Source organism: Mytilus edulis, chromosome 13, assembly GCF_963676685.1.
Source record: "Mytilus edulis chromosome 13, xbMytEdul2.2, whole genome shotgun sequence".
Lineage (NCBI taxonomy): Eukaryota > Metazoa > Mollusca > Bivalvia > Mytilida > Mytilidae > Mytilus > Mytilus edulis.
The window spans coordinates 43,680,412-43,704,967 of NC_092356.1; the positions used below are offsets into that span (position 1 = coordinate 43,680,412).

At 31.9% G+C, this 24,556-nt stretch overlaps 1 protein-coding gene across 1 annotated transcript; it reads left to right on the top strand.

Annotated features, from left to right (window-relative positions):
• Window positions 1–732: 732 nt before the first annotated feature.
• LOC139500977 (protein RCC2-like) lies at window positions 733–23,871 on the top strand. The gene is made up of 11 exons (XM_071289914.1): window positions 733–1,029; window positions 2,910–3,000; window positions 3,675–3,812; window positions 6,548–6,679; window positions 11,300–11,388; window positions 14,137–14,251; window positions 15,545–15,711; window positions 16,724–16,904; window positions 17,271–17,376; window positions 18,487–18,559; window positions 20,736–23,871. Exons 1-11 carry the CDS (start codon window positions 859–861, stop codon window positions 20,904–20,906), a joined length of 1,434 nt encoding a protein of 477 aa, XP_071146015.1. The 5' UTR covers window positions 733–858; the 3' UTR covers window positions 20,907–23,871.
• The last annotated feature ends 685 nt before the right edge of the window (window positions 23,872–24,556 follow it).

The window sequence follows — 24,556 nt, forward strand, 5'->3', positions numbered from 1 at the left end:
AAATATTGCTTTCCTATTTTTTTTTTAATTTGGATTTACTGTATCAAAAGTCATGTTATATATATGGTCAGAGATTATATGTCTCTGATATGGTGCATATGAACTTTCTGAATAATTATGTTATCGTAATAGAACCAGTAAATCAACTTGACAAATTTGTAATATAAACAAAAATTGATAATAACATTTTTTTTTATATAATTATAAGTAAGTTTAATTTGAGACCATTTTGTAAATATATGCAGTTGTTACTTAACGTTTTCTTACACCCCAGCACCTGAGACTACTATAACACATGTTATAGTAGTCTCAGCCAGCACATATGCATTTTTATATATTTTTTAAAACTTTATGATGACAACCCTATGAATTAATTATGATATTTATTATTTAGTGATTATTAAAACCAAATTCAGTCATCTGTATATATAATTAATTGTTTCCTTATGTTTTTTAAAAGGTGTACATATATAGTTGCTAAAACCCCTTTTGGGTCGTGCTCCACAATTAATGGAGGAATACACAAGAAACTGCACTATTCGCAGCGCATTTTTTTTTTTTATCTATTGTTGGAAATGATCCTTTATTCCGAAGAATTCTTAATGATCCTTTATCATGCTTTTATGACGAAAAGTTAATCCGAAATGTGAAAAGTTGAATGATTCTTAACCGTGGGAAAATCATAATTCATTGGCCAATTAAAATAGATTTAACAAATAGATGCCGCCAAATGCTCTCGCGTGAGTTCGGAGAAATCGCGGGAATTGAAATCATTGATTTTGAAAACAAAGATCTTTGTCTGAAAAAATAAACAAACCATTTACATTTTATTTTGACAAAACTAGCACTTGTCCAATCATGCCACCAAAGAAAAGAGGTGCTGGAGAAACAAATGGAGCGGGAAAGCGAAAGAAGAGGAAGAATAGTGATGATTTTGAGGAATTTGAAGATGAAGAAGTTGATAATTCTGCGACCGGCGATGCCGTAGTAGATCATAAAGACGGCGACACTACTGATTATTCTGATGTCGTGAGTTATGAGACGAAACACTACACCCTTTTCGATATATAACAAATCTTTAAAAATGTGTTGTTGATACAAGGATGTTAAAGTTCAAAAAGCCCTCCAAACGATAACGAGAAAAGGGGAAATGATTGGTTTATCTGAATACCAAAAAAAGCAAAACTATGACTAATATATATTTTAGGCTAGAATGTTAATGAGGAATTATTTGTTCTACCTTGAAGTTTTTTTAACATATATAAACTGATTATTTGACTATATTTCAAACAGAACAGTGATTTTCAAATTAAATGAGAGAAAAAAAAACTAGCTGGGGAACCGTAGCTCTTACATTGTAGGTCCTTATGTTATTTTTTGACTATTTGCGGACCATAGAAATTTCTGTAGCTCTATGGTCCGCAAAAAGTAAAAAAATAACATAAGGACCTAAGAGCTACAGTTCAGCAGCTAGAAAAAAACATGCCATCGCTACAAATTTTGGAAGAGTCACTTTTACAGTTCTTGTGTTATACATGCAGGGTTTCCGTTGGTGTTCGCCATTTTCGCATTTTGAGAAAAAATAATAATTGTGGCGATTAAAATTCATCATTGGGAAAGAAATATATATATAACAATTTAATTATATCAATCTTGTTTATTTAATTTGTTTTGGGTTTCTCAGACTTTACCTGACATACCCCATCTTCCTATATCTATTTACCTGTCAATACTCAGAATTCACCTTGAACTTGTTAAGATTTTGACAGAAAATCAATAATCAACTGATTGCATTTTATAGCATTAGGCAACAAAGGACTAATAAATAAAGGTGTTAATTGTATTGTTTGACAAAATGATATGGTTAAATGGCACCTGCACATATCACATAAGGATTTATTAACCACTTTTGACGCACATGTTTGAAGCAAACTTTTGATATTTCCTCTCCTTTTATTAACAATGGTCCTGGAAGGAAAACTATTGCTATGAATAAAAATGTTCAAATACAATAAAGTACTTCCTTTCAAGTCATGCATGGTAAAAGTTTACTTCTCCTTTGACAAGTTTATTGCATTTCTGAAAATTGTTTGCAGAACATGATTTAAAAAAAAAAAATGTGACAAAGATAACAACTTTGTACATTCCAAGTGTAACGGTATATTGACATGTATTTTTATTAAATTATCTTTATTTACCTAAAATTTCCAGTACTATTTACTGCTGAAGCAAAATCAATTCAACAAGCATCGGTACAATGATAAGAGACCAATGTCGATTGAATTTTCCAAGAACCCTTTACATCGTTATCCAGAAACAAAGTGTGTTATAACGTCCGTCAAATCTGAAATCGATGTTGTCATTTCCATTCTCAATTTTAAATTTTATTATCATTGGGCATTTATTTGCACTCAAGATCATATGTAACATTATGCACATAGGATAAAAAAAAATGGACCCCGGCTATTGTTATCATGCTTATTGGTCGATGTTCTTTATTAAATTTGAAAGCAAAAGTTATGATTTAAATTGGCCAGCTTTGTGCATTTCTGAAGCAAATATAACACTAAGTAACGACACAGAAAAGCGGCCAGATAATCTGAAACATTTGTTTATTTCAAATTCTCTCTAGGGGAGAGTAGAAAGCACCTATGTTTTAATAGAAATAATAGCATTTGATGGTGGAGCAACAACTTCTCTCACCAAAATACAATATTTTATTACTTTTCTATCTGAAACGGTCCCAATACCAAATTATGGTCCATATGCAAGTGTGGTCAATTATGTCCAAGGGACAATTCCCCATTCATTTATTATATTTGATCCAATGTATATACAGGAACAGCATGTGGGTTTTCATTGTTGCTTGATCAAGTAACAAGTCACTCCTACTTTTTTTTCTTTTTCAGAAACTAGAAGGTTCAATGTTAAGTGGAGAAGTCTTGTTTTGTGGTGGAACCAACTGGGACTTGATAGGAAGAAATAAACTACCAAAGAATGGTTAGTATTTTAACGTGTTGCCCTACAGTGCAGTTGTACCAACATAGGGATCACTTCTGTCAACTTGCTTATTGTCATACTTCGTTTATTCTCAAATCTTTGAAAATGGCTTGATAGAGTACAAAGAATCTTGCACTAGAAATTAAATTGCATTGTTGAATCTGTTCAGTTGTCTCCAATGCCTTTCATACATGTACATGTATTGGAGGTTTGTAATTCAACGTTTACACACTAGAAATATACAAATATAACTTAGTTTTCAAAGCATTTCTATACCAATTTTGTTCTTATAGCTTTAGAAACAAAAACTTTTGATAAATAGATAACTTTAAAATATCAAAATGTAAAAAGTATGTGGTTGGAAAGAAGTTTAACTTCAGGTACCTAGACATTCACATATTTCTAAGATGAATAGAAATCTACATTGTAAGTAACGGTATTGATGATTAACGAGGTTTGGTACCAAAATCTGTTTATTTAGTATTACTAGTTTACATTTTGTATATGGACAATGTAGACACAGTCAATTATTTTATTTTTCTCCAGTACATGTACAAAATGTATATATATCAAGCGTTTTATCACATTTGATCTTTCAATTCAGCCTGAGGCAGTGACCCTACATTTGTAACTTTTGAATCAAGAATTTTATCAAATGTAATCTTAAATTTCAGCCAAAGGCGGTGGCCCTAACCTTTGGTGTCCACATAGGTTAGCCAAATTGGTAGGAGTCAAAATTAGAACTGTAGCTTCATCGACTGGTTGTTGTCATTGTGCTGTCATAACAACAGATGGTAAAGTATTGACTTGGGGTAAGTGTTTTATCATGTACGGTAAAGTATTGACTTGGGGTAAGTGTTTTATCATACATGGTAAAGTATTGACTTGGGGTAAGTGTTTTATCATACATGGTAAAGTATTGACTTGAGGTAAGTGTTTAATCATACAAGGTAAAGTATTGGCTTGGGGTAAGTGTTTTATCATGTATGGTAAAGTATTGACTTGGGGTAAGTGTTTTATCATACATGGTAAAGTATTGACTTGGGGTAAGTGTTTGATCATACAAGGTAAAGTATTGGCTAGGGGTAAGTGTTTTATCATGTATGGTAAAGTATTGACTTGGGGTAAGTGTTTTATCATACATGGTAAAGTATTGACTTGGGGTAAGTGTTTTATCATACATGGTAAAGTATTGACTTGGGGTAAGTGTTTTATCATGTATGGTAAAGTATTGACTTGGGGTAAGTGTTTTATCATGTATGGTAAAGTATTGACTTGGGGTAAGTGTTTGGCCATATATGGTAAAGTATTGACTTGGGGTAAGTGTTTGATCATACAAGGTAAAGTATTGCCTTGGGGTAAGTGTTTGATCATACATGATAAAGTATTGACGTGGGGTAAGTGTTTGATCATGTTGAGATTTACAATATTTAGCAAAATCTTTCAAAATGTTGGTCGTCAATCCTCTTCGCCTTCAACTAATACTTTATTTGGCCTTTTTATTTTTAGAGTGGGGGCATTAAGTTTTACCCTGGTCTGTCTGTACTTACATTGTACATAAGAATGTTCTTACTGTACGTTCGAAAATTGGTTTCCGTTCTCTTACTTTAGTTTGCCTCAACCAAATGTTATATCTTATACACAATGCTTAAATTGTCCAAAAAACACAAATCAAGTTTGATTTTCGCCTGCATGTGTACTGTTCTAGTGTAATGACTTTTTCAAATGGAAAAATTGCTGAATTTTTCGTTACCATTCTCTTTAATAGACCACTTTCGAGTTCATCCGTCACCGGCAAAAACTCGTCAATTATGCACGCCTTTATGACGTCATTTACCAGATAGAGGGGATCGCCTGTATCCCTGCACTAATTACGTTCATCAAGCGTCTTAGTGATCGTCTATGTGCAGGATAAACTAGAAATAATGGTTGCTCTGTAGGTACTTACTGACAATTCCCTAATGACAGCAGTGTTGATTGTCAATTTTGAGAATTCAATTTGCCGAATAATTCGTATAATATAGAATTATAGTTTTCCAACCACTCGCTCAACATTGGAAGGGAAGTGACGACGCCCCAAAACGCACAAATGACGGTGATAAAAGCGCGTATAATTGACGAGTTTTTTCCGGTGACGGATGAACTCGAAAGTGGTCTATTAGTTTGCCTCAACCAAATTTTATGAATCATATACACAATGCTTATTACCACAAAACACAGCTGGAGTTTAATTTTCCTTTGTGGCACATCTAGAGTTACATGAATATATATGTATGTCCCTTTGCAAATGTAAATGTTGCTGAATTTATCGTTTCCGTTTTCTTATTTAAGGTTGCCTCAACCAAATGTTATGAAACTTATACATAAATAATGCTTATTACCTGAAAACTCAGATCAAGTACAAATTTGAGTTGTGTCACTTTCACTGTTCTTGGGTTATGTCCCCTTTTAACAATGTACAAAAATTGTATGCAAGCGGGGCATAATCTGTGTCAATTGGGACACATTCCCAATTTATTTTATTCAAGCTGCACTGAAAAGTCCAATCAATTTGAAACTTAGTACACATGTTCCCTATGATACATGTATGAATGATCCTTCTAATATTTATGCCAAATTAGAGTTTTGAACCCAATTTCACAGTCCACTGAACATAGAAAATGTTAGTGCAAGTGTACTATGGACACATTCTTGTTTTGTTGATGCTTTTGTATACTGACTTCATTCTAGCTATAATATTGGTTAATGATGATTTAAATTGATATCCATTAGCTTTCCAAACAAGCGCAACTTCAGCATCTGTTAACTTATCGAGGGGCCTGATGGGTTATTTTCGTTCTTCGTGATCCGTTTTTCTACAAATTTTTTTATATATATATTTTTGTGATCCATGGTCATGGAAATTTATTTTCTGTGAATAATGATTGACAAAAAAATCAACTCATGAATCGTGATGACAATGTAAAACAATTCAAAACTAACGGCCTTATTTATATAAAAAAAAATGAACGAAAAACAAATATGTAACACATAAACAAACGACAACTACTGATTACAGGCTCCTGATTTGGGACAGGCACATACATAAATGATGTGGCAGGGTTAAACATGTTAGCAAACAAAACAACCAGAAATAAACTTAGATTTAGGAGATAACTGCATTGTATTTTAATCTCCAACTGCATCATTTGGTGATTTGATCATGTTGATAGTTGCAAATTAAGTTTACTGGCGACATATTTATAGCGGCAGTAGTAAAAGATCGTAAAAGGGTATTTGCGACCATCAAATCCAATTAATGCTGTTGGAGCTTAAATTACAATATTGTTACCTCCATTCTAAAGAAACTGATAGAAAACAACTTCAAATCATACATTTAAAATCTGCCATACGTCGTCTGCACTTGTGCATACATTTTCATAGCATCAATTGTCAATAATCATAATGAACATTACAAGGGATGTTGCATTAGAATAAGAAATTTATATCATTAAAATACAATGTATTTATATACATGTATTGCACGCATACAATTCACATATTTCAGGGAGGAATGAATCGGGACAACTTGGACAAGGGAGCACAGATAGAATTGACACTCCTACAGTAGTATCAGCTTTAGAAGGTCTCAATGTTATAGATGTGGCATGTGGAAAACAACATACATTATTTGTCACAGGTTTGTTACTATTTCATGTAATTTATTACTTGCGTTTTACATGTAAAAAAAATATGTGCTTTCTTCCACTAACATGACAGTTTAGTGTCAATCAATGATTTGCTTAAAGAGGATTATGTTTTAGGCGTTTTTATGTCCCAACTTGGGGGCATTATGTTTTTGGTCTGTGGGTCTGTTTGTCTGTCCTGCTTCAGGTTAAAGTTTTTGGTCAAGGTTTGTCTGTCCAGCTTAAGGTTAAAGTTTTTGGTCTGTGTATTCATTCTTCTGTTTGCCTGTCCCGCATCAGGTTAAAGTTTTTGGTCTGTCGTTCTGTTCGTCCATCTGTTTGCCTGTCCTGCTTCAGGATTAAAGTTTTTGGTCAAGGTAGTTTTGGATCAATTGGATTATCAACATGAAACTTTGTACACATGTTCCCTATGATATGGTTTTTCTCATGTTCAGGCTAAATTAGAGTTTTGACCCCAATTTCACAGTCCACTGAACATAGAAAATGATAATTTAAGTGTGGCATCTTTTATTAAGGACACATTTCCCTTAGACTTTTAATGATAAGGCCACACCAATTTAATTCCTTGTTCGATGGACCCGCCTGCACCTATTTTTTTCAAAACAGAATTTTTTTATTTTTTCGCTTCCCGCATCTGGAAATGTAATCACCATTTTACTGTAAGTTTGTTTTGTTTGTAAATATTATAAAAAGGTATCAACATTTGTTTTTTAAAAATCTCATTCTAACCTGTTTATGACGATTTAAAACCTATAAGCACCCCATAACACTGTGTAAATATCTGTGAGAATATTTGTTTCAGCATGAAACATGGGAGTGCTCCGATATAAAATAAAACAGCGGAAATACCTGTACAGAACAAAACATTGGTTTCTTTCCCCCTTACTTATATTCCCCATCAAAAAATGTTCGTTGTTAGAATAAAGCACAAAGAACTTCTGAAGGATTTGCCTTCAACTGCAATTATATTGTATGCTGGCGAAACAAAACTATACATAGCCGCTGCATGTTTATGTACCTGTCCTGATTGATTCAGGGGCCTGTCGTTCAGCAGTTATCATTTGTAGATGTGGTTCATTAGTATTTTCCCGTTTGGATAATAAAATTAGATAGTTGGTTTTCCTGTTCCAATTGTGCACACCAATAATTGTGGGGTCCCTTAAAGCTTGCTGTTTGGTCTGGATCAAAGCCCTGTGTAAAAGGCCGTACTTTGACCTGTGTTTGTTATTATCAGGTTGTGAACAACCCTCCCTCAGACAAGGGGTATTAATGTTACTGTTGTAGAAAAGAAAATAGAAATACCAAGGATTTGTATATATAGTGCTACTATACAAAACCTTTGAAAATTTAGATTTTTATGCCCCACCTACGATAGTAGAGGGGCATTATGTTTTCTGGTCTGTGCGTCCGTTCGTCTGTCTGTTCGTTCAACCGTCTGTCCCGCTTCAGGTTAAAGTTTTTGGTCAAGGTAGTTTTTTGATGAAGCTGAAATCCGATCAACTTCAAACTTAGTACACATGTTCCTTATGATATGATCTTTCTAATTTTACCAAATTAAACTTTTGACCCCAATTTCACGGTCCACTGAACATAGAAAATGAAAGTGTGATTTTCAGGTTAAAGTTTTTGGTCAAGGTAGTTTCTGATGAAGCTGATCAAGTCCAATCAACTTGAAACTTAGTACACATGTTCCTTATGATATGATCTTTCTAATTTTAGTCAAGTTAAATTGTTGACCCCAATTTCACGGTCCACTGAACATAGAAAATGAAAGTGTGAGTTTCAGGTTAAAGTTTTTGGTCAAGGTAGTTTTTGATGAAGTTGAAGTCCAATCAACTTGAAACTTAGTACACATGTTCCCTATGGTGTGATCTTTCTAATTTAATGGCAAATTAGATTTTTTACCCAATTTCACGGTCCATTGAACATGTAAAATAATAGTGCGAGTGGGGCATCCATGTACTTTGGACACATTCTTGTTTTACTCAAAAAGAGGAGATATACATCATATTTTAAACAATTTTTCTAAGAGGGGTTCACTTATTTTGAATAATATTAAATAAAGTATTAAATAATAATATTATAAAGTAAATGTGTTAACATGGTTTACGTCCAGGAATATTACAAAATTCTTGGACATGTTTTGACCATTTAATACAAGATAGATATATAGTTCTTTGGGAACATATGAGCCCTTTTGTACTAAAAGATGTTTTTTACAAAGAAATATATTATGACTTTTATATATTGACCCCTCATAAAAGGGATATTTACATTATAACATTAAGGGGTTGTTCCCAACCTGATTATGACTTAATGTAGATGGAGAATTAGCCCATTGTCAGTCACACATACATTGAGTTTTAATATAGTCCAAACCTACTATTTTATGTTTACAAAAAAAAATTATAATCGCTCGCCTTTACTTTTCCAGCTTCGCCTCAAAAGGAGTAAGTTCAGTAAGACCCCTTTTTGGCCCCAAAATATAGCAGTTTTACAAAATTGTTAAAATGTAAACCTTTAGTTATTTATTGGACAGAAGAATGCTTCTGCTACATAAATATGGGCTGTTTTTGACAATACAATGCACATATATCCGGTACTAGCACCATTAAGTCATGCTAAATTACTGAAATCCTCATAATTCTAGCATTTTAGTTAAATTTTAGACGGTTTTCGTGTAAAACGAAAGTGGCCGCATTCGTGTTCATCCTTTATATTGAAATGTAAGTTGTATTTTATGATAATACATAACATATATAAAGGTTGAGGATGAACACGGATGAGGCCACTTTCATTTTTACCAAAAACCATCTGAAAAGTGACATTTTTTCGGCATATTAGGTTGATTTTTCATATTTGAGCTTGAATCGGATCGTTTTTAATGACTAAATCTGTTAAAATCTTTCACATAAACTAATTAATTCAAATAAAATAGACACTTAAGTGTTTAAAAAGAGGCCAAAATCGGTCCTTACCGGACCTACTCCTTTTTCAAATTAAATATTTTTTTATTAAAATTTTTAAATCGCTCGCTCACCCCAATTTTTGGAGTCCAAAATTCCGTAGAACAAGAAATTATATTGGTGTGGCCTAACTTTGAAATGTATATTTTGGTTGTTATATAAAAATGCATGATTTTAATGCAATTAACGAATATTGCACCTTTCACAATAGTATTTTTGTGTTCCATTGGGGCCGTTTTGCATATTTTACATTATCCTGATCATGAACCAAAAAAAAACAATGTATCATTCTATTTTTCCTTAGAATTAGTGTTACAATGATATTTTGTGTTTTGAAAAAATATATCATGAATTTAAATAAATTGTAAGAATATGTTGGACACTGAAGATTGATATTTGTATATAAAAAATTTGCTTTAGACTTTTTTTAGCTTATTGAAGGACTTTTTGTATGGTCAAAATTTTGACGGGACGTATTATGGTATACAAATGTCCGGTGTCCGTCTGTCTGTCCGTCTGTCCATCCCGACGTAAACATGTCGCACCGTAACTTGAGAACGATTTATCCAAATTTCATGAAACTTAATATGGTTGTTTCCTATAATGGTCAAATGATCTGTATACTTTTTGGTGAAAACAAGATTTAAACTTTTTGAGTTACGGCACTGTGTAACTAAAACAGGGGTGTGTTTTTTTCACATGTCGCACCGTATCTCAAAAACGATATTTTAGTATTGCTTAAAACTTTACACACTTCTTGGTTATATTAATCTTAATATCTGTATACTTTTTGGTGATGATTTAAAATTTCATTTTTGAGTTATTGAGTATTTTGTAAAAAAGGGGGAGGTTTTTTTTACATGTCGCGCTGTATCTCATATCGATTTATAATTATTGCTTAAAACTTTACACACTTCTTTGTTATATTAATCTTAAGATCTGTTTACTTTTTGGTGATGATTCAAAATTTCATTTTTGAGTTTTTTGAGTATTTTGTAAAAAAGGGGGAGGGGGTTTTTACATGTCGTGCGGTATCTCAAAAACGATTTATGATTATTGCTTAAAACTTTACACACTTCTTTGTTATATTAATCTAAAGATCTGTATACACTTCTTTGTTATATTAATCTAAAGATCTGTATACTTTTTGGTGATGACTCAAAATTTGATTTTTGAGTTATTTTAAAAGTATTTTGTACAAAAGGGGATGGGTTTTATTTACATGTCGCGCTGTATCTCAAAAACAATTTATGATTATTGCTTTAAACTGTACACACTTCTTTGTTATATTAATCTAAAGATCTGTATACTTTTTGGTTTTATTCAAAATTTTATTTTAGTGATATTTAGTTGTTTTTTTTTAAAACATGATAGGGGGTTTCACATGTCCCGCCGTGTCTCAAAAACAATAAATGGTTATTGCTTAAAACTTTCTCAGAAACTATTGATGGTTATTGCATAAAACTTCCACACAAGACGTCGGTTTTATCATGCGCTCACAGCGCAGCTGTTTATTTTAAACTATACTGTAAATCTTTAAAATATTTACATTAGCTCACACCACGATATAGCCTTTTTGTGCTCATGTGGCGTAAAGCAACAACAATCAATCAATCAAATTGAAGATTGATTTTATGTTTTTTCCAGAAAAGGGAGTTGTGTATAGTTGTGGTGAAAATAAATATGGACAACTTGGTCTAGGTCATCAGAGTTGTAATGTGTACACACCTACAAAGGTAAGAAAGCTTTACCATTAAAGTGTTGAACTTTAACCTCTAAGCAATATAATAATGCAAGGATATCATTTTTACAACTTTTTAGCTCACCTGGCCCAAAGGGCCAAGTGAGCTTTTCTCATCACTTTGCGTCCAGCGTCCGTCGTCCGGCGTTAGCTTTTACAAAAATCTTCTCCTCTGAAACTACTGGACCAAATCAAACCAAACTTGGCCACAATCATCATTGGGGTATCTAGTTTAAAAAATGTGTGGTGTGACCCGGTCAACCAACCAAGATGGCCGCCACGGCTAAAAATAGAACATAGGGGTAAAATGCATTTTTTTGCTTATAACTCAAAAACCAAAGCATTTAGAGCAAATCTGACATGGGGTAAAAATGTTTATCAGGTCAAGATCTATCTGCCCTGAAATTTTCAGATGAATCGGTCAATCGGTTGTTGGGTTGCTGCCCCTGAATTGGTAATTTTGAGGAAATTTTGCTGTTTTTGGTTATTATCTTGAATATTATTATAGATAGAGATAAACTGTAAACAGCAATAATGTTCAGCAAAGTAAGATCTACAAATAAGTCAACATGACCAAAATGGTCAGTTGACCCGTTTAGGAGTTATTGCCCTTTATAGTCAATTTTTAATCATTTTTCGTTAATTAAAGTAATCTTTTACAAAAATCTTCTCCTCTGAAACTACTGGGCCAAATTAATCCAAACTTGGCCACAATCATCTTTGGGGTATCTAGTTTAAAAAATGTGTGGCGTGACCTGGTCAATCAACCAAGATGGCCGCCACGGCTAAAAATAGAACAAAGGGGTAAAATGCAGTTTTTGGCTTATAACTCAAAAACCAAAGCATTTTGAGGAAATCTGACATGGGATAAAAATGTTTATCAGGTCAAGATCTATCTGCCCTGAAATTTTCAGATGAATCGGTCAATTGGTTGTTGGGTTGCTGCCCCTGAATTGGTAATTTTGAGGAAATTTTGCTGTTTTTGGTTATTATCTTGAATATTATTATAGATAGAGATAAACTGTAAACAGCAATAATGTTCAGCAAAGTAAGATCTACAAATAAGTCAACATGACCAAAATGGTCAGTTGACCCGTTTAGAAGTTATTGCCCTTTATAGTCAATTTTTAACCATTTTTCGTAAATTAAAGTAATCTTTTACAAAAATCTTCTCCTCTGAAACTACAGGGCCAAATTAATTCAAACTTGGCCACAATCATCTTTGGGGTATCTAGTTTAAAAAATGTGTGGCGTGACCTGGTCAACCAACCAAGATGGCCGCCACCGCTAAAAATAGAACATAGGGGTAAAATGCAGTTTTTGGCTTATAACCCAAAACCAAAGCATTTTGAGGAAATCTAACATGGGATAAAAATGTTTATCAGGTCAAGATCCATCTGCCCTGAAATTTTCAGATGAATCGGTCAATCGGTTGTTGGGTTGCTGCCCCTGAATTGGTAATTTTGTTGAAATTTTACTGTTTTTGGTTATTATCTTGAATATTATTATAGATAGAGATTAATTGTAAACAGCAATAATGTTCAGCAAAGTAAGATCTACAAATAAGTCAACATGACCAAAATGGTCAGTTGACCCCTTTAGGAGTTATTGCCCTTTATAGTCAATCTTTAACCATTTTTCATAAATCTAAGTAATCTTTTACAAAATCTCCACTGAAACTACTAGGCCACAATCATCTTTGGGGTATCTAGTTTGAAAAATGTGTCCGATGACCTAGCCATTCAACCAAGATGGCCGCCACGGCTAAAAATAGAACATAGGGGTAAAATGCAGTTTTTGGCTTATAACTATGAAACCAAAGCATCTAGAGCAAATCTGACAAGAAGTTAAATTGTTAATCAAGTCAATATCTATCTGCCCTGAATTTTTCAGATGAATTGGACAACTGGTTGTTGGGTTGCTGCCCTCCAATTGGTAATTTTTAAAGAAATTTTGCCGTTTTTGGTTATCTTGAATACTATTATAGATAGCGATAAACTGTAAACAGCAATAATGTTCAGCAAAGTAAGATCTACAAATAAGTCAACATGACCTAAATGGTCAATTGACCCCTTAAGGAGTAATTGCCCTTTATAGTCAATTTTTAACAATTTTCATTAATTTAGTAAATTTATGTAAATTTTTACCAAATATAGTTCTCTGTTACTAATGGGCAAAGTTCATTATAGATATAATTGTAAGAAGCAAAATCGTTCAGTAAAGTAAGAACTTCAAACACATCACCATCACCAAAATACAATTTTGTCATGAATCCATTTGTGTCCTTTGTTTAATATGCACATAGACCAAGGTGAGCGACACGGGCTCTTTAGAGCCTCTAGTTTTTTTACCTCTCTTTGCTTTGGAGAGGCAAAAGATACCAGAGGGACAGTCAAACTCCATGATAGATAATAAAGTGACAATGCCATGGCTATAAAAGACAAACAGAAAAAATAATAGTACACAAGACACAACATGAGACAACTCTCCATCCAAGCCACAATTTATAAAAGTAAACCATTATAGGTTAAAGTTCAGTCTTAAACACTGAGCCTTGGCTCCCATGGAATAGGAAGCTATAAAGGGCCAAAAAAATTACTAGTGTAAAACCATTCAAACAGGAAAACCAATGGTCCAATCTATATAAAAAACGAGAAACACATATAAACCACATCAACAAACTACATCTACTTATTATCAGATTGTGCCATGTATGTTTTAATGTCTGTTTTTGTGATTGTAGATCTCATTTAATGGACCACCAATAAAGAAAGTGGCAGCAGGAGGGGACTTCAGTATGATGATTGATATCAGAGGAAATCTCTACTCATTTGGATGTCCAGAGTATGGACAGTTAGGTAGGTACCAGTAACCTCTTCTCATTTGGTTGTCCAGAGTATCGACAGTTAGGTAGGTACCAGAAACCTCTACTCATTTGGTCGTCCGAAGTATGGACAGTTAGTTAGGTGACAATGCAAGAAACCTACTTCAGATTTATCGAAAAAGTGGCAGTCCGAAATTTTTGACCACCAAAATTTTGCAAAGGACAGACACGATTTCGGTATTTTTTAACAGAAAAAATAGTGAGGACCAGTAGATTTTCTTAAAGGAACACCAGGGTTGGAAATTCTCAAGATATCTGCAGTACTTAGGATTCATTGATTTAAGTTGATACTAATTTTCCTGAATTTTGGAAACATATTTTGAAAATATTTGATTTCATGGTTGTTCCAGTGAATGCATACATACAATCCTATATAGAAAATTTGCACTTTGTCAAACATTTAAATTAGTAATTTATCTGTACCAATGTAATCTACGAAAATTGATATCCTACAAATAATAATGAATCCATAGTTTGCTCTTTTTTCTGCCAGTTAGATCAGCTCAACACGATTCACAAACTATTATACATCATGCAAATTTAGGTTTTCTCCTCTTAAGGCAAGTTTTGGTTGACTTGAAGTTTTACCATTTTCTCATCAATATCAAGATGATGTTGGACAGTAGCATGTGAAACCATTGCTTTTTGTTTCATTGCAATATTTTGGTTTTACTGTCAAAGTTTCATTAGAAAAGTTTGATAAAAAGTCAGTCATGAGGGTACCTTTATGACGAATAACGATAAAAAATCTTGCCAAATGACGTTAATGGTAATATTTGTTGCATGGCGATAAAATGTACACTTTCCTATAGACTATAAAAAAAAATGTCTGATATTGATGAATCATGTTAATTTTCTCCAAAAATGACGGTAACAATAATTATTTCAGACCTCTGACAAATTATGATAAGGATATTTTGACAAATCACGGTAAGATTTAAACCAATTTGACACTAACAGTAGCTGAAAACTACTTTTACTACCCTCATTCATCAACAGGAAAATTTTCGTCTTGAATTCTATGCTTTGTGCAAATAAAATACTACTTTGTATGCTGTAAATTCAGAAATTTCAGCATTACATTGTTTTAAGATATTTAGGAAATAATGCTGTCATTCAAAATGTATTTTTTTTTATTTATGCAAAAAATCTATCTAATCACTTGTATAAGTTCCAAAATAATAAAAAAAATATCACTAAAAGATATTAATTTACAGTATTCTTGTGTTTTCCTATATCAATAACATAACATTATATCTTATTACAGGACATAACACAGATGGTAAATTCTTTGTCACCAGCAGTAAGTTATCGTTCAAATGTGAGTTACAACCCCGTAAAGTGAATGTCTTCATCGATCGAGACAGAGATAATCGTATTATACCTTTAACAGATGTAGAACTCAGAGATATTGCTTGTGGACATAACCATTCAGTAAGTGTTTACATTACAAACATATACATGTAGCTCATACTTTCAAATCATACAAATACATTAAATTTTTTTTAATCTTTCTTTTCTAGCATAAATATATATCTTGCTTCAGGTTTAAGGCTGTATTTTGACCTATAATGGTTTACTTTTTACAAATTATAACCTGGATGGAAAGTTGTCTCATTAGCACTCATACCACATCTTCTTGTATCTATATATATATAGGCATGACATACATGTACAGAGGACCATAATTTACTCCTAAAACTTCTTTATAAAGGAAAATTTTTATCTGAAATTAAAATTCAACACGAGGAGAAAAAACAAAATGTTATATTACTGTAAATTCAGAAATTATTGCGTGCATTTATTATTGCGATTTTGTCATTTTACACTTAAATGCAATTTAATTATTACGATTTTGAGAAAAATCCTGTTTAATTCATATGAAATATTTCAAAATGCGAGATTAAATTATTGCGTTTACAACTCTGTCCCATTTTCGCAAAAATAAAAACCTCGCAATATTTTCTGAATTTACAGTATGAATTTTTAAAACATCTAGCCACATACTGCGATATGCCTTGTCAAGTCAAACTCAATGAAAAATTGATTTTATTTAAAGGACTTATGGGGAGAAAAACCCTATTTATTCTTTTGCTTTGACAATACCAAGAGAATCATAAATACTAAGTAAAGTTTGAAAAAAAAACTAGGAATCATTTTATAAATTAGTTAATCAGCATTAATATCTGGTGAAAAATAAAGGCTAAAATTAAGTAGTTCAAACAATTGTTCAATTTATGTCCTTTCTGAAATAATAAGGTCTATAATTTCTAAAATTAAAATCCTTTGCGTCTAAAAACACTTTGCTTAATTATATAAATTTTTCAACTTAAAAACTTATTGAACAAAATTGTATCTATAAACAACACAAATACATGTACCATATCACTATTAAAATACTTCATATAATACAATGTCAACTCATATATATATTTAAACTCTGTAGGTTGCATTAGATGCAAAGAAGAGAATATTTACCTGGGGCTTTGGTGGTTATGGTAGATTAGGTCACAGTGAACCAAAAGATGAAATGGTACCAAGAAAACTAGGCTACTTTGATGGACCTAACAGAGGAGCTAAACAAGTGTATGCAGGATCAACATTTTCTCTTGCAGTCAGTGAACATGGTAATATTTAATGTCCATTGTGGGAGTTTTGTAAAAAGCTAATGTGTAAAAGCTAAAACCCTTTTTTTTTGGGGAGGGGGGGGAAGACTTTTCGATGCTACATTCTGTTGTTAGTGTTTTTATTCAGGTACAGTCTGATGTTCATAGATTTTTTTTTATACATTTCAATAAATTTTTAGAAATTGAGACAAAAGCTTTTGTTTTGTAATTAATAAACTAAAGACAGTATATATCTAGCAAAATTTGTTAAACACATTTTTCTTCATTCTCTCATATTTATATTTTACTAATAAATGGACTACTGCAGCAAGGAATTTTTCGTTTCATAGTACCAATATTTAATTCAACATTGCTTTATCATTTAAGGGGCATTATTTTTATGGGGCCAACAGAAACCAACTGGAGAAGCAGCTATGTACCCTAAACTTGTACAAGATCTCAGTGGCTGGAGAATAAGAAACCTTGGCTGTTGGTAAGTTTCATATTACTGTAGGTTCATATCATTGATACCCTTTTCTTGGATATTACCAAACTACAAATTTAGACATTCAACAAAGCATAAGTTTTAAGTATCCCGGAAATACTATTTTTAGCTCACCTGACAGAAGGGTCAAGTGAGTTATTCTCATCACTTGGCCTCCTTCCTTTTTGTTGTCCATTACCTTCAACAACTTTGCCAAAAAAATTTCTGTAAATCTACATTATGGCTAGTCTGTTAGCTCTGAGATTTTAGTTAAAACCCTGCAAGTGACAAGTGCATTCAACACTAATCTTAATTGACTATGATTGACAGTTTTCCTGACAAAGACCAGTGGTTGTCCCTAAATACTGCAGCTTTTTGAAAAAACTGTCAAAAACATTTGAACCTATAAACCATTTCATAATTTTGATTTTACATGTCAGAATTTGTCATAAATGGCAAGCTACAACATTTTTTTGAAAAGAAAGTTATGGGAAATTGACCCATCTGTAACTGCATCTTAGCTGGCCTGAATATATTGTCAGAATCGCCCATTGGTCTTTTTGTTTCATAATTTTAAAAATTAAATGATCCCATTGACTAACTAATTAAGTTATGAATGATGTCAAGATTAGTTAATGTATATACCAGCCTCATGATGGTCAAAATTTGGAGGTAGGTTCAAACCATTAGACAACTAATTTGAGCACAAACAAAAATTTTTTTGGGAGGAATCTTTATTTAAAAAAAAAAAGATAATAAAACAACACTTCTCAAGGTTTTATAAATAAAACAATGTAAATAGTCATTGTATAGTGTCAATTTATATTGAGAATTAATTGATAATTTAAATGTTCTTTCATCAATGCCAGCTTGTCCATCTGCCTCGGACTAGTATACATGTGGACAGGCTAATGTAAAGTATCTACCTTTGAATCATTGATTTATCTGATGTTTTGGGAACTGAATGGTCTTTTTTTAACATTTACTTTCTTAAAGATAACATGTCATACCTTGCATGTTTTATGAAATAATAATTTTACATGTATAAAAAAAGGACAAAAATTATTCCTTAAAAATGCATGTTTCACTGTTGTTAACATTAGTATTATTTTTTTTCAGTAACAAAAGTATAGTGGTTGCTGCTGATGAAAGCTTAGTTGCATGGGGACCAAGTCCTACCTATGGTGAATTGGTAAGAATTTTATGACCAGTTCTTTATTTTTACCTATTGAATCATACTGCTTATATATGGATAATCAAAATTTAAAAAAGAGGATATAAAGCAAGGATATTCCACAGATTGATGAAAATATTGTTAAAAAAGAAGAAACCAGAGTTGAAATTTAGTCATTTAAAAGAAATTATCATATAAGTTTCTATTATGAAGAAGAGCGTAGAAACTAAAAAATATAAAATGTTATTGTGTTATTATTTGTAAATTCAAAATTTCTCGATGTCTTTTTTAAATTAGGAAAATTGCAGGATTGGTTACATTATTTGTATACATTTCAACTAAAATTAGATTATTAATATCATTTTTAACTCACCTGGCCCAAAGGGCCAAGTGAGCTTTTCCCATTACTTTGCATCTGTCGGCGTTAACTTTTACAAAAATCTTCTCCTCTGAAACTGCTGGGCCAAATTAAACCAAACTTGGCCACAATCATCATTGAGGTATCTAGTTTAAAAAATGTGTCCGCTGACCCGGCCAACCTACCAAGATGGCTGCCATGGCTAAAAATAGAACATAGGGGTAAAATGCAGTTTTTATGCCCCACCTACGATAGTAGAGGGGCATTTTGTTTTCTGGTCTGTGGGTCCGTTCGTCCGTCTGTCCCTCTGTCTGTTCGTTCGTCCGTCTGTCCCGCTTCAGGTTAAAGTTTTTGGTCATGGTAGTTTTTGATGAAGTTGAAGTCCAATCAACTTGAAACTTAGTGATATGATCTTTCTCATTTTAAAGCCAAATTAAACTTTTGACCCCAATTTCACGGTCCACTGAACATAGAAAATGAAAGTGCATGTTTCAGGTTAAAGTTTTTGGTCAAGGTAGTTTTTGATGAAGTTGAAGTCCAATCAACTTGAAACTTAGTACACATGTTCCTTATGATATGTTCTTTCTAATTTTAAAGCCAAATTAAACTTTTGACCCCAATTTCACGGTCCACTGAACATAGAAAATGAAAGTGCATGTTTCAGGTTAAAGTTTTTGGTCAAGGTAGTTTTTGATGAAGTTGAAGTCCAATCAACTTGAAACTTAGTACACATGTTCCCTATGATATTATCTTTCTAATTTTAATGCCTAATTATATTTTCATCCAATTCCGTGGTCCATTGAACATGGAAAATGATAGTGCGAGTGGGGCATCCGTGTACTTTGGACACATTCTTGTTGGCTTATACCTCAAAAACCAAAGCATTTAGAGCAAATCTGACAGTGGGTAAAACTGGTAATCAGGTCAAGATCTATCTGCCCTGAAATTTTCAGATGAATAGGACAATCCGTTGTTGGGTTGCTGCCCCTGAATCGGTAATTTTAAGGAAATTTTGCTGTTTTTGGTTATTTTCTTGAATATTATTATAGATAGAGATAAACTGTAAACAGCAATAATGTTCAGCAAAGTAAGATCTACAAATAAGTCAGCATGACCAAAATGGTCAGTTGACCCCTTTAGGCGTAATTGCCCTTTATAGTCAATTTTTAACCATTTTTGGTAAATCTTAGTAATCTTTTACAAAAATGTTCTCCTCTGAAACTACTTGGCCAAAGTAATCCAAACTTCGCCACAATCATCTTTGGGGTATCTAGTTTAAAAAATGTGTCCGGTGACCTGGCCATCAAACCAAGATGGCCGCCACGGCTAAAAGTAAAACATGAGAAACCCTTTCGTAAAAAATACGAAAGTGACGAGCGCTAGCAAAATCACTGTTTTATAGTCAATTTTTAACATTTTTTGTAAATTTTTAGAAAATATTTTCAACTGTAATTAGTGGGCCAAGTTCATTATAGATAGAGATAATTGTAGCAACAAGAATGTTCAGTAAAGAAAGATCTACAAACACATCACCATCACCAAAACACAATTTTGTCATGAATTTATCTGTGTCCATTGTTTAGTATGCACATAGACCAAGGTGAGCGACACAGGCTCTTGAGAGCCTCTAGGTTTTTTTTGTCAATTTAAAAAAAACCAATAATCAATGCACACACAAAAATTAATTTTCGATATGTGATAAAGGTTTTGATACTTCTTTGACTTTGTCAAATCAAAACACATTGAAAATATCAATAAATTAATCAAATTTCGTAGTAAATGGAAGGATTAGAGCACTTAGATTAACATAATCAAACATATATTAACTTTTTTCAGGGATTTGGAGACACCAAGAAAAGTTCCTCCTACGCTCAGGAAGTGAAGACTCTGGGAAATATTTACATTCACGCAGTGGCTTGTGGTTATGGACATACTTTAATGATTGCTAGAAATGATACAGAGGATGAGAAAAATGAGATAGAAAAAATGGATGTTTATACTCCATAACTGTAGTAGTAATAGTATGTCTTTAAATAGATCAGGAAAATTTAATATTGATCTTTAATTGGAGGTTAACCAAAACTTTCACAGGGTATTTAAACAACACTAGTACCAGTTGTTTGAATTTTTTCATATTTTTTAGCATATTGTTGAAAATGCATAATGTTAGACACACAAAGTGCTTAGTACTATGAAATGATATAACAGATGAAAATATTATGGCCTTAGAATTGTAATGCTTCAGTTGGGGAAAGAAATTAAAAAATACATTTTGATGTATATAAAATTTTGTGTGACATGCACATGTTTATTACTAATTAAATGAATTATATAGACCAAATTAAATAAATTTTGTAGACCAAATTATTTTGGCATGCTGCTGTTAAGCCTTTAATAATTTCTTGCAATTAAATGGTTAGACTCGCCAGAATAAGAAGTAAGAATTATTTTTGAAAAGTACTAATGGTTAAAAAAAATCTGTTGATGAGAAAGCAAATTAACTTGTATTTGAAATGTTAAGTAAACAAAAAGAAAATTATATGATTAAATTATTATTTTGTTTTTATCTACCTCTGTCATTTCCACACATATATATATGTAAATGTATGTATAAAATATTTCTGTGATCATGCCGAAAAAATCAAATTTTAAAATTTCATCGTATATACCTTACAGCTTTACAATTGATGAATTTGATGTTTCAAAATCCAATGCAAATTACGCTTAAATATTACAATTGATAGATAATGTCTCGAACAATGGATACCACTAATGGCATAATAGTATATATTGACGATGAAATTACTTATAATCCTTCACATTCTGACACCATGAATTACTTTTAAAGAATCTGTACCATAATCGATCAAACCATTGTTAGATAAGACCAAAATCATTAGTATTATTGGTCAATTTCAGATTCGGGGGAAAAAGCATATAATTTTTTTTATTTTGATAGATTTCCTAAACATGCAATGAACTTGTCATATCATAATAATTGTGGATATTCTCAGATATCACGATCATGTATACTTTGGTTTATTCTCCTCTGAACCTAAAGCAATAGACAATCAATTAAGTAATCGTTGTGGTGCAGATTTCTTAACTGTTTGGCAACGAACTTCATCAGATACTTGTATATTGATGGAACTTTCTATTAAAAAGATTGTAAAGTTTAATAATATAGTGACTCTTAAAGAAATTATATGATATAAAAAACATTTGTGTGCAATAATTGATTCCTCTCTTTGTAATAACCAAATTGAAATGCAAGTTTAAATTACATGATCAAAATTTATTCAGAAATATTTTCTGTAAATCTATAATTCTTACATTGCAGTGTATTAAATTATGGCAAGTCTCATCTTCAGGTTCATAAATACATATAATATGTTGACCTCCATCCATTGTATTTCATTGTATATGAATCATATCAAATTTAAACAATTATATTGTTCTTGTTGTAGATTTTTGTTTTCACTTTACAGTAATTGTGAAAGAATTTTATTTTTGTGTTATAGAACAGTTCAGTGATTGCAAATTGTCTTATTCCATGTTAGTGAAGTCTCTAAACTGAACCAGAATAAGCAATGAATATTCATAAGTTGTTTAACTGTTTAATAAACAGATCACCTGTGTAATATGGATACAATCCTCACTTTCAAAGGGGTTTTGTTTAGAAAGATTTCATTGTATTAGTCTTACTAAAAATCAGGCAGATAAAACATACAAATTTACATCAATTACCAAGCACAGCAACGAAAGAATTATTTTGGAAAAATTCAAAAATACAATAAGGGAGATAACTCTATCAGAGAATTAATTTTACAATAAAATAATTTTGAGTTATAGCTTTTTTTACAACAAAACTTATAAGTATAAATACTCCTTAATTATGAGCATCTCAGTATTAATTACAATCCATTTAAATCATGAGATTTTTGTAGAAAAGGTCACTGTTCAAGATAAAAATCTTGTGGAAAATACAATTGGTTTTCATTTCTAATTATTGATTTTTAAAACTGCTTGATTTTTTTGAGACTTGCACTTAAGGACACAGTTGTACTTAATTTCCATACACATTGTGTTGTAACAACACTTCTCAATACTTATATGTTACTGTGTGTGACACTCAGTCTATAAAGAATTTCAAATTGAAATATTTGTGTATAATTTACACTAAAGCAAGTGTATTTCATATTCAGTGAACAAAATATTTTTGTGAATTTGTACTTATTATAGTATTGCATTTTAATGTAAATTTATGTGAAACAATCAGACACATTTTACAATAACATAATTTTTGCAAAGCATCCCTTTGTTGCACTGCTTTTCTGTATTTCCCTTTTTTTTTTAAGAATCAAAATTAAAGACTATTACTGTTGATTCATTAATACATATTTATTGGAGACTTTTTCATGGAAATTGTTGGTAGAGGAAATCGAATTTAAACATCAAATAAAACGCTAATTTCTTATTATTTTAGAAAAAATGAGGAACCTTAATTAAATAACACTTTTTCTCCAACTAGTAAATGCAAACGAAATTAGTTTTTAAAATCTCCTTATGGCAGGAACTGAAAAATAAATAGGCCTACTTAAAAAGATTATGGTTACCTTTGAAACTTTATTTTTTTTAGAAGAAAATAGTTTAAAGAGCAAATACAGAAATACAGTGCAACAAGAGAAACTGTTTTGTTAATTTTTCGAGATAAAATCTCTTTAAAATTATTCAGATGTTGTAATGAAAAAAGTTTAAAACTTCAATGTAACTATTTTTTGTATCTGTTTGTTTCAATTGGGTATCATTGTATGTCATTTTGTTATAATTTGATCAATTCAATATCATTTATTATTGAATTCACTCTCATTTAGTTTCAGTGCTATATCAGATTTTGAGTTTGATATCCCCATCATCTGTCATTATTTGTTCTATAGTGCAATACAACAATTAATAAAGATCTGAACTGTAATTTGGTTTTTTTTTGTTTTTTTTTATACACATGTATTTTTAGACCATCTGCAAGCTTCATATTGCTAAATCATGTATACTGTAAACCAACTTATTTTCACGGATACTTTATTTCGCGTTTTACCCTTTCTTGACCACTTCGCAGCTATTTATCTTCGCGATTTTCTGATTAACTTGATGAAGTTTAATAAGGAACGATCCAAGTTTTACATATTCACGACGACTTATATTCGTGTTATTTTTTCTACTCGCGAAGATCATGAAAATAAATCGATCGCGAAAATAAGTTGGTTTATAGTATTGTTGATAGTTTCATTCTTTGCCATTTTAACTTGTGTTTTGGATGATTGTATCTATTAGATATACTGGTCGTCTATGTCAGTTTCCTGTTGACCTAGCTCTATCCATTTGATATACTGGTCAACAATTTCTGTTTCCAGTACCTTTTATATCATTGTTTTAAAGAGGGTGTATGTAGAGATCCACAGTGCATCGGACTACTGACACAAAGGTTCCTGGTTCGATTCCCGTTTTGGATGAAAATTTCAGGAACTCAATTTTCGGCTCTCCCTTGACACCATCTGCAGGTATGGTCTTGAGGAAACGATGATAGTCCGTCGGAAGGGGACGATAAATGGCTGACCCGTGTTAAGATAGAGCAATATCTCTTGCACGTTAAAGACACC